We start from the raw sequence: 12,423 nt of genomic DNA, 5'->3' as shown, positions 1-12,423 counted from the left end.
ACTACAAATATGCGTGTCCGATTGCAAAACGATGACTTTGGTCAAACATTTTCAGATCAATTGCTGGCAATTGGAAATTTCAGGACGTATACAACTACCTGCTGATTTCTGTAATTTAGTGACGTCCAAAAATGAATTGATTGAAAAAGTATTTCCGAATATTCTAAAAAATTATAAAAATAATAAATGGCTAAGTGAAAGAGCGATTCTCGCACCCAAAAATATAGACGTCCACGAAATCAACAATATTGTTTTGACCAAGATTCGAGACCAGGCAGTCCTTTACAAGTCAGTCGACACAGTTTTGGAACCAAATGAAGCGGTTAATTATCCATCTGAATTTTTAAATTCCATAGATCTTTCAGGGTTTCCACCACACGTGCTACAACTAAAAATAGGCGTACCAATATTACTTTTAAGAAATATCAACCCACCAAAGCTTTGCAATGGCACGCGACTTGCCGTAAAAAAAAACAATGGAAAACCTAATAGATGCCACAATCTTGACAGGGCCTTCTGAGGGTGAGGCTGTTCTTATTCCTCGCATTCCCATGATTCCAACGGATCTGCCTTTTCAATTTAAAAGATTGCAATTCCCAATTCGATTAGCATTTGCAATCACCATTAACAAAGCTCAAGGTCAATCATTAGAAAAATGTGGTATAGATCTTAATACTGATTGTTTTTCCCATGAACAATTGTACGTTGCATGTTCGAGGGTCGGTAAACCTGACAATCTATTTATATGCAGCGACAATTGGACAGCGAAGAATGTTGTGTATTCGCAAGTTTTACGCAGTTAATTTGTATTGTATCTATCTATCTATATAAAAACGAGTTGTGTGTATGCATGTTTGTTTGTTTGTAAAAAGAGCGTTTGCATATGACGTCATTATTAGTGCATACGGCTTTGTATATGCACAGACAATGGGAAAGCCAAGAATGTTGTATATTCGCAATTTTTACGTAGTTTAACTCCTGCAGACGAAATGAAAGCTTGCCTGAAAAATTCTAATTTATGGGCACACGTAAAAATATTAAAATTAACTACAAATATGCGTGTCCGATTGCAAAACGATGACTCTGGTCAAACATTTTCAGATCAATTGCTGGCAATTGGAAACGGAAAGCTCCCAGTAGACTCAATTTCAGGACGTATACAACTACCTGCTGATTTCTGTAATTTAGTGACGTCCAAAAATGAATTGATTGAAAAAGTATTTCCGAATATTGTAAAAAACTATAAAAATAATAAATGGCTAAGTGAAAGAGCGATTCTCGCACCCAAAAATATAGACGTCCACGAAATCAACAATATTGTTTTGACCAAGATTCGAGACCAGGCAGTCCTTTACAAGTCAGTCGACACAGTTTTGGAACCAAATGAAGCGGTTAATTATCCATCTGAATTTTTAAATTCCATAGATCCTTCAGGGTTTCCACCACACGTGCTACAACTAAAAATAGGCGTACCAATAATACTTTTAAGAAATATCAACCCACCAAAGCTTTGCAATGGCACGCGACTTGCCGTAAAAAAACAATGGAAAACCTAATAGAGGCCACAATCTTGACAGGGCCTTTTGAGGGTGAGGATGTTCTTATTCCTCGCATTCCCATGATTCCAACGGATCTGCCTTTTCAATTTAAAAGATTGCAATTTCCAATTCGATTAGCATTTGCAATCACCATTAACAAAGCTCAAGGTCAATCATTAGAAAAATGTGGTATAAATCTTAATACTGATTGTTTTTCCCATGGACAATTGTACGTTGCATGTTCGAGGGTTGGTAAACCTGACAATCTATTTATATGCAGCGACAATTGGACAGCGAAGAATGTTGTATATTCGCAAGTTTTACGCAGTTAATTTGTATTGTATCTATCTATCTATCTATCTATATAAAAACGAGTTGTGTGTATGCATGTTTTTTGTTTGTAAAAAGAGTGTTTGCATATGACGTCATTATTAGTACATACGGCTTTGTATATGCACAGACAATGGGAAAGCCAAGAATGTTGTATATTCGCAATTTTTACGTAGTTTGAAACACATATATAAATCTATCTATATTCACAGGTGGGACACAGGGACACAACTACAATGGCGCGTAACTAATATGGCGCGTAACGACTTACGCGCACGGGGGGGGGCTTGGGGGTTGCGAAGCGCCCCACCAACTAGGTGTTGGGGTGGCTTGAAGCGCCACCCCAACAGCTAGTCTATATATAGAAATAAGTTGTCTGTCTGTTGTCTGTTACATATGTCTGTTACGCCAGATTATATCTTCTATATATATATAAAATAAGTTGTATGTATTTTTGTGTTGAGGGTTTAAATGTAAAAACTGGGTATTGCATAAATATTTCGAAATATTTTGACAATCATAATATTTGAACGAGTCATGTCAAAACCTTGAAGAATTTTTGGAAGTGGAAGAATTAATGATATGAAAGAGAAGGGTCCCAAAAGTGAATCACCAAAAAGATTAAATGTTAAGGATATGAGTGACAAGGACTTAAAAGAACAAGGGAACAGATATTTCCAACAGAGAAAATATGAGGATGCTATTTCCTGCTACTCAAAGGCTATTGCAAAGAATAACCTTTTCCCACCTTATTTCACAAATCGAGCACTTTGTAACTTGAAGCTTGGAAGGTGGATTGCAGCATGCCAAGACTGCAGGCAAGCACTGGAATTAGATTTACTCTTTGTGAAGGGTCATGTGTTCCTAGGTCAGGCCCTAATGGAACTTGAACAATTTGACGAGGCTATCAATCATTTTCAAACTGCTCAAGATTTAGCACGCGATCAAAAGCTTCTGTTTGGCGATGATATTACGTCGTTTATTAGGAAATCGAGAAAACGAAGATGGAACGTATTGGAATGTAAACGGGTTTCAGAAGAAATTGAACTTCAGACATATTTGAATCGCTTGATTCTTGAAGATAAGGATAGGCAGATTGAGAATATTCACAATGGAAGAGATTATAGTGAAGTCCAAGATGAAATTGCCTCAATGGAAGAAAAGAGTGATAGATATGTTGGGGAACTTGAGGCATTGTTCAGCAAGGTCGATGAACGTCAAATGAAAAGGGATGTTCCCGACTTTTTGTGTGGAAAGATAAGTTTCGAAACTCTTAAAGACCCGGTGATAACCCCGTCGGGTATCACATATGACAGAAAGGATATTGAAGAACACTTACAGAGAGTTGGTCACTTCGACCCAGTAACCCGAGCTCCATTAACTCAGGATCAGCTGATACCCAATTTTGCTATGAAGAAAGTTGTTGACGCCTTCTTAAGTGAGAACGAGTGGGCCATTGACTACTGACAAATCCGGAATTGACATCCATATTTTTAGCTTTCTTGTAATGTATTTACGTTTGATTGATTTATCTGTTGTTTTATTCAAGCCACTGTTTCTAATCAAAATTTTTTTTTCAAGAGCGACATGATTCTGCAATTATAATGCTAAAAAAAAGGTATTTTTCAAAATCTCAGAGGGGGAGGGGGCATCGATTAGATAAGGTTTGGATGGATCAAATTTTTTATTTTTAAAATGGATTATCATTAGCTCACTTTGACCAAATTCGTATTTCGAAGTGAAAAAAAAATTTCACGAGCTTTAGATGATTTGAAACAAAGTTCAAGTAAAATCGCTAAAAATTATATTAACAAATAAAATCTCTAACACAGACTTAATAATTATTCTTTGAATGTTAGGTAAATTTTTCATTCGATGAATTTGACGCAGAAAAGAAAATATGTATATTTTAATCGAGAACTATAAAAATCTTTAAGATCCGTTACGTGGTTTAGGAATAACATTTCTAGCTAAAAACCCTGTTGTATGAAACTTGTGCCTCCCCAAAATATAAATTCTAGATCCCCTTGCCCCCCCCCCCTTCAAAAATAAGTCTTGAAACTTCCATCGCGATATCCCAGCCGCGAAAAAAAAAACAAGATGCGATTACTAAAACACAAAATTCCAATAATAAAAATGCTTCCTTGCCATTAGGCATCGGGTACCCGGCACTTGATGTACACCATCACACAGTATTCCCATATTAATGATTGGCTGGGACTCGTAGACAATTAGGGCTACATTCAGTAAGAAAATAGAATTATAAGGTGCGGAATCACGTTCCTTCTTGCTTTTTGCTGGAAATATAACTGTTAGTATAAACTCTTTATTCAATTTTAATTTGTTCTATCCTGTTATAAAAGTTCAAGTAAAAATATAAGTATATTTATACTTGATTAGAAAATAAATTAGATTAATGTAATTTGAAAACTTTAAAAAAGATACTTAAAATAATGAGGTTTATTATAAATTGTTGAGCTTTATCAAGCTTGGCACGTGAAGATTTTTTTAACTGTCAATGTTAGAATGAAAATTGACAAATTGAAAAACATTGAAAAAGATTGAATGTTACCAAATCCTACAACAGAAGAAACAGCCGAGGAAGCTGCTCAAAGAGCTAATGCCAAAAGGCTTGCGGCTAAAGATCGCCAAACCGCGCAATTAGATGAAGATCAACCTGGACAGCGAGAGTCAAAACGTATCAAAACTGAAAATGATAGCGATGATGATTGGGTTTGGGATTTTGACTTGGATAAGGTTATCAATGCCTACCAGATTTTAGTTAAAAAAACAAAGGTTCGGCGATATGTATTTACATCTGAAAAATAAAGAAGAAAAAGAAAACTGAAACTAAAATTGTAAAAACTGGGAATTGTATAAATATTTCAAAATATTTTGACAATAGATAAAAGTAATTCGAAAACCTTAAAACAGATACTTAAATTATAGAGATTTATTATAAATTGTCGAGCTTTAGCATGCTTGGCACGTGAAGATTTTTCCAACTGTCAATGTTAGAATAAACATTGAACGACAGAATTTGCGATTGCTATATGTCACTTGGTTAATACCAAGTGCCATAAAAAGGTAAAAAACTAAAAAGAAAAAAAAAGCTAAAAAAGCTGCAAAACTAAAAAAAATTTAAACTAAAAAAAAAAACTGTCTGTTGACTGACGTCATGTTTGTGTGTCGACTGATGTAAAGTTTGTCGACTGACGTCTTCATGAGGATTGAGCATTATTCCGTCATGAAGTTGTTTGTTGACTGACGTTATGTTTGTCGACTGACGAAATTACAGACCAGGACACCGGGGCACAAAGGACGACTGGGAAACAGGGAATATAAATGACGAACGGGACACTCAAAGAGAAATTACAGACTGGGACACCGGGAAACAAATAGCGACCGGGACACAGGGAATATAAATAACGACCGGGACACAGGGACACAACTATTACGGGGACGTTGGGGGGCACAGGGAGGATATATAAATGACGACCGGGACACAGGGAATGTTTGATTAGCCATCACCATCAACAAAGCTCAAGGGCAATCGTTAGAAAAATGCGGTATAGATCTGAATACGGATTGTTATCCCATGGACAATTATTATGTTGCAGGTTCAAGAGTTGGTAAACTTGACAATCTATTTATATGGACAGACAATGGGACAGCAAAGAATGTTGTATATTCGCAAGTTTTATGTAGTTAAAAAAATATATATATCTATCTATATTCACAAGTGGGACACAGGGACACAACTACAATGGTGCGTAACTAATATGACGCGAAAAAAGCTAAAAAAAAGAAAAAACCTAAAAAGGAAAAACTTTTAAAAAAAGCAAAAAAATAAAAAAGGTAAAAAACTGAAAAGAAAAAAAAGCTAAAAAATAAATAAAGCTGCAAAACTAAAAGAAAGAAAAACTAAAAAAGAAACTATATTTATATATATATAAATAAGTTTTTTGTAGGCATGTTTGTTTGTTTGTGGGTTTGCATATGACGTCATTATAAGTATACAAGGCTTTGTATATGACGTCATTATAAAATGACACTACAGACCGGGACACCGGGACACAAATGACGACCGGGACACAGGAAATATACAACTACGGTGGGGACGCCGGGGGGCACAAGGGGATATATAAATGACGACGGGGACACATCTATCTATATTCACAGATGGGACACAGGGACACAACTACAATGACGCGTAACTAATATGGTGCGTAACGACTTACTCGCGCGGGAGGGCTTGGGGAGATACGAAGCGCCCCCACCAACTGGGTGTTGGGGTTGCGCGAAGCGCCACCCCAACAGCTAGTATATATATATATTTATATATATTGTGATTTACCAAAATATTATTTGATTTAATTTGACCAGTAATTAGCTAGATTAATTCTTATAACTTGGGAAAGTGTTTAAATTTGAATTTAAGGTAGAAGCGATTATTATATTCGTAAAGAGCATAAAAAAGGCATCGAGTGAAATGTCCACTTTATACGAAACCAGATATATGATTTGCTATAAATTTACAATCGAATGTGCCCACTCTGCAGTTTATACAGCCATCTGTTATCTATGCTGTCGCAACAAAAAAGAAACTTAAAAACATGACTGGCATGTTACTTTTTACCATGTCAACGCTATTTGATCAACCATCTATTCTTTGCGGTAGCCTATGGTTCAATGTTTTACCAGAACTACAGTTTATGAATTTACTCCTTTAATATTGATCCCAAAGACCTCTCCATCCCAAAAGATATCCAAAGACTTTGCTTGTTGATCCTGATCAAATCGGTAAAAAATATTTATTTTTTTTTGTCAGAGAAGTGTCAATTTTCTTTCGATATAATGCTGAATTTGGCCACTTGTTTATTCTTCTGTCCTATAAAGATGTTTGTGTGTGTTGAAGGAGAGAGAAGGGATGGGAGATTGCCTGTCTGCTCTCTGAAGGCACATATTACCAATACTAAATCACTTTCAACGTTGTCAGTAGACTTAAAGCCTTGATATTAACTTTATTTTGATGGCTAAATACATTTTATAAATTGTGGTATGCTTTTTTGTCTGTCTGATGAGCTTAGACTTACCAAAAAAATAAAAAAATCTTGCAGAACTTATGATCTAGACTATCACTTTCAAAGCTATCAATAGAATTAAAGCCTTAACATTATTATTATTTCTCTGGCTAAATACGTTTTTAAACTATTTTTGTTTTTCGTTTGGTTGGCAAACATAGATTAACCGAGAGAAAAAAAGAAAAACTTTTATGAACCAAATTCGTATTTCCAGAATTTAAGGTCCTCCAAATTTCTTTTAAATTTGCTGCCTTGGAGAAGAAGGGAAAGGTTCATTTTCTACTCCCTCCCTCCAAGTATAAATTTTCTAGCGAGTTGGTGTACATGTGTATGAGATTGATTAAACACTTACAGGATTGTTTATCAAATCGTTGTTGAATTGGTATTCCGTGGATTTAAAAGACTTTAGAAGTTTTTGGATTTCTCTATCGCATCCACATTGAAAAAAAAACAACAAATGGCTGCATTCCTGGCATCAAGTAATTCTCGAATTCTAATATTAATAGATCTATTTGCTTCTTTGTACTCCTTTAAAGATAATACCATGTTTCTCACGTAGCAATTTTTCTCCTAGGATCAAGTCTAACTAATAACTGATTCGTTTGTAAAGAATATCTCCATTTCTGTGACTCATCTTGTGCGGGGATGTAATACGCTTGGATTTTTTTTTTGCATAATTTATTGAGTTGAACTTAATTAATCAAACTTGAATTGAGAAATATATATTTCTTTTATAGGCAATAAAATTGCAATTTGCTGAAAATAGATTGAGAGAGCAGAAACAGTTTTAGGGGGGAGTGGCAGAGGTTGCAGTTGCCCTTGGCGCAGACATTTTAGAGGAATAAGTTCAAATAAATAATCTAACGGTTATATTCATTTTGTAAATTTTGAAATTCTGACTTTTGGTAAATTAAACTGCAGGGTCCAGTTGGCAGTATGTATAAGCAAACTGAATGTGAAATTTTCATTTGGTACCTTTCTGTTAAACGGAACACAGCTAAGAAATGAAGTTATATTAATCCTAATGAAATATACTAAAACATGAGGATATTATACTGTAGAAACAAAATTATGGAAACTACGACAAAGAATTATGGAAAGCAGGCTGCGCAGAACGTATTGTATTAAATCAAACAGTTCGAGGCAACGAACTGTAGTAAGGTGCGACCCGCCTCAATAGTAACCGAAACTCTAAAAAACGGAATTTTGACACCAAAAGGTACATTTTTGTTTTGTTTTTCCAGGGGTGACCGTGTTGACTCAGTGGTCCTAGAGTGTCGCAAGAGGGCTTATTCTAACGAAAATTAAAATTTCTATTGACTTTTTTAAGTGACTGAAAAAATTGGAGGGCATCTAGGCCCCCTCCAACACATTTTTCCCCAAAGTCAGTGGATCAAAATTTTGAGACAACCATTCTGTTCAGCTTAGTTGCAAATCTAATAGCTATGTCTTTGGGGTTCATTTTGTCGGACGTATTTTTTTTTAATACACCTTTTGGGACATAACATGGATGATATAATTTCCCTTTGGAACTATTGGGAAAATGATTTTTTTTTATATCATAAGATAACTGTGCTTAACTTCGGACATTGGTAAGTCAAATCATTTTTCATCTCTAACAAATAATTTTTTATCTCCTTAACACTTGTGATAGGAATTTAACAAATAAAAATAACCCTGGACATAGTTCCCCGGATTCGTCCCATCCATTTGCACAGCTTACACAGCCATCACATAGGGAATCTATTTGTAAGCTATGTCTTTACGGACGTTAAAATCTTCCACTTGCACATGGATCACCATCTTAATTCATCAGTCAAAATATCGATACGATAGTGCTTTTTTAAAGTCGAAAAATTCCAAGTTCCAATTTTCATGATCTTTAAATAATTGAAATTATTTTGGTCTCAAGAAAAGTAATGATCCCCGATACAGACGCAGGACGGGATTTTTGATGGACGCATTTTTTGAATTATATCTTTTTGGGACATTACATGGATCATATAACTTCACTTTGGAACTATAGGGAAAAAAAAAATTTTTATCTCACAAGGTAACTGTGTTTTGTTTCGGACATTGGTAAGTCAAATCAATTTTCATCTCTAACAAATGATTTGTTTTATCTCCTTAACACATGCGATAGGAATTTAACAAACAAAAGCAAACCTGGACATAGTTCCCCGGATTCGTCCCATCCACCTGCATAGCTTACAAAGCCATCCCATAGCGAATCTATTTGTAAGCAATTTCAATACGGAAAGTAAAATCTTCCACTCGCACATTGATCTGGATTGGAAGTCATGGTTAGAATGTCAAGTAGGTTTTCAATGCCAAAATACTAGCCCAATATAATAAGTGGCTAAAAAAAAGAAGTGCAATCATGCTTTTAAGCCAAACATAGGTCTAGGTATCTATTATGATTGAACACTCAATAACTTTCTTCCCTAAGATACCATCAGCAACTCCACTAATTGTTTTTCTAAGATTATTCCGTCCATCTTCCACATAGTCAAATTTTAAACGCATAATTTCGGTAGATTCCTGGAATCTACCGAAATCATAACTTCCAGGAAGTAGTTACACTTATTAACCCTAGACACTAATAGACAAAAATCTTTACTTTAAGCCTGAATATCAACACTACTATATACCATTGTATATTGTAACGATCCTGCTAGTCTTTTGTTTACAATAACATTTTCTATTAGGTTTGCTGTCCTACCATCACCATGTCAACTTATGGGCTGTTTTATGATAAAATATTGTATTGATTATTGCTAGGTTGTTAAACAAAAAAAATTGCAAAAGTTTGAAGACATTACTGTCGTCTTATCCTACACCAAGTTTACCTAGGCTAGGATACCATCTATCCGTATTTCTACCAGCCTGTGCTTTAAAATGTCCAAGAAAAAACACCATATTTCGATCTGATACCCTGTCTATTGGCTCCTGTATCCGAATGTAAAATTCTGAAGTTTCTAGTATCTCCGTCTGTTGATTAGGATTCTATTATTAAGACTTTTCAAGCCTAAACAAGACTTAGCAGCTTCCTTATTCGTCATGAACCCTAATCCCTGTACATGTACCCCTTTCTTCCTGCCTGAGTAAACAAATTCTTTATCACCTAATTTCACGCTTCCTACCCCTACAATGTGAGTTTTTTGAGATTTCTATTTAGTCCAGTTATAACCATGTTAATTGATCATTCAAAATATCGATGCGATAGTGCTTTTTTAAAGTCGAAAGAATTCAAGCTCAAATTTTCATGTTATTTAATTAATTGAAAGTATTTTGGCCTCAAGAAAAGCAATGATCCCAGATACAAGTAAAGGACGAGATTTTTTGTTGGATTTATTTTTTGAATTATGTATTTTAGGAACATTACATTGATGATATAATTTGACTTTGGAACTATAGGGAAAATGAATTTTTCTTATCTGACAAGGGTACTGTGTTTTATTTCGGACATTGGCAAGTCAAATCATTTTTCATCTCTAACAAATGATTTTTTTTTATCTCCTTAGCACATGTGATAGGAATTTAACAAAAAAACAAACCTGGACATAGTTCCCCGGATTCGTCCCATCCATCTGCACAGTTTACAAAGCGATCACATAGCGAATCTATTTGTAAGCAATTTCCATACAGACAGTAAAATATTCCACATTTGGAATGAAAGTTATGGTTAGAATGTCAAGTAGGTTATCAATGCCAGTTCACTAGCCTAATATAAAATATATCTAAAAAAAAGGAGAGTAATAATGGTTTCAAGCCAAAAGTAGGTCTAGGTATCTGTTATGATTGAACACTGAATAACCTTTTTACCTAAGATACCATCAGCAACTCCACTAATTGTTTGTCTAAGATTCTTCCATCCATCTTCCACATAGTCAAATTTTAAACGCTCAAGTTTAGTATCAAATGTTCCTGGATAGTTTCTCTTATGATTTGATCCTGGAGTCTACCAAAATCATAGCTTCCAGGAGGTAGTTACCCTTCCAAAATTTACAACAAAATCATACAACAGAACTGTTTACGTGTTCGCGTGAATTGCTGTGCGCTGTATAATTAAGACTTCCTGGCATCTGAATTTCCTGCCATTGATTTCGGTCACTGTTTCTTATGGCCTTTGTTTAATAATAGCTTCTGTCTCATATCAATTACGCTTCTCCAGAATAGAAGACAGTCATTTAACTTAAAAATTTCTGGATAAAGTTTGGTTAGGTTAGGTTAGGTCATTTAACATAAAAATGTCTTGATAAAGTTTGGATTTTTTTAAACAAGCCTTTTTCAATGGTTGGATTGATAATCCTTATTTGTGTAGTTAATTGAAAAATGAAGATAAAAACATGAGTTAAGGCTGTTGGGAGAATTATTATAAAATAATTATATGTTTGATCACCCTTTCTATGTTAACCTTAAATGCCCCTTGATATAAATTTAAAAATGCCCTGAGGGATGTAGGGGGAAGGGAGGGGGTTTGCCATCGTCAAAGTTGTGTTTTCGGGATCTTTTACTTACGCCTAACGAAATAGCTATCTCAAAGTTTTTTTCGGATGTTTGGGGAAACGGTGGGGGTGTGAGGGGGATTAGTTGTCTTCCAATACATTCTGGCTATTAAAAGAGTACTAGCCCTTTCAATTTTCAATCGAATGAGCTCTTCTTGAAGTTTGTATGACAACAAATGGCCATATCGAATTTTCTATCAGATGTATTTCCGGAAAACACTATGTTTTGTGCATTTCCGGTCGGTATTGAGGAAGGGACAACCCTTCATTTCTGGAATAAATCAGTCAAAATTAATATTAAATTATTTTAATTTTAAATGCAAATTGGGGCAGACTTGAATCTCTTAGATTAAAAACGCTCAAAGATTAAATAAGAAAAACAATATTTTTATACTGAACTTAAGGAGCGACGTTTAAACGTCAAACAAACAGAAATCCTTCCGTTATGAAACAGGCTTTCCTCTCCTCAGCACCTCGCTCTTTAGGTAACTATTTTTTTATTTTACAAATTAGAGTTTGATTTAGTTACTTCTTTTGAATTTCTAAGGATGTTGATAATTTATTTTATAGTAATTTCTATTAGTTCATGTATTCTTCATCCATAACTAATTAAGATTAAACAGGAAATTGATAACCCAGAAAGCTAATTGTTGTTTATTGTCTTTCTTTCATTACTTAGCTGGGTTTGTACGTTGTATCAGAAGTGCCGGTGTTTTTGTTTTGACGTGAAAGGCCTAAGGGACTAATTTTTATAGTTCAGTTATTGTACTATTCTATCATCATTGTAAAAAGATGAACATTGTTTGTTTAACTTAATAAAACAAAAACAAGCCAAGCAAAGTAAGTTTAGTCAAGCAAAACAACCAGGCGACTTTTTGAACTTTGCCGTCTATAATAGAATTTTATAATAAAATTTCCCTAGAAAATTCCAAAAAGGTAAAAAAGAGACTCCTTTAATTACTT

General features: G+C 34.6%; 1 protein-coding gene across 1 annotated transcript; it reads left to right on the top strand.

The window, feature by feature from the left end:
- The first annotated feature begins 2,372 nt into the window (after positions 1-2,372).
- On the top strand, positions 2,373-10,963 carry LOC136025870 (E3 ubiquitin-protein ligase CHIP-like). The gene has a single exon (XM_065701909.1). It carries the CDS (start codon positions 2,451-2,453, stop codon positions 3,333-3,335), a length of 885 nt encoding a protein of 294 aa, XP_065557981.1. The 5' UTR covers positions 2,373-2,450; the 3' UTR covers positions 3,336-10,963.
- Positions 10,964-12,423: the final 1,460 nt, after the last annotated feature.

Source organism: Artemia franciscana, chromosome 4, assembly GCF_032884065.1.
Source record: "Artemia franciscana chromosome 4, ASM3288406v1, whole genome shotgun sequence".
NCBI classification, from domain to species: Eukaryota; Metazoa; Arthropoda; class Branchiopoda; order Anostraca; family Artemiidae; genus Artemia; species Artemia franciscana.
The sequence above is the reverse complement of the archived record's forward strand: the minus strand, read 5'-3'. Positions and strand labels throughout refer to the sequence as shown.

What these genes read in the sequence shown, in the direction of transcription:
- LOC136025870 (XM_065701909.1), top strand. Translation starts at nt 2,451, where the DNA reads ATGAAAGAGAAGGGTCCCAAAAGTGAATCACCAAAAAGATTAAATGTT.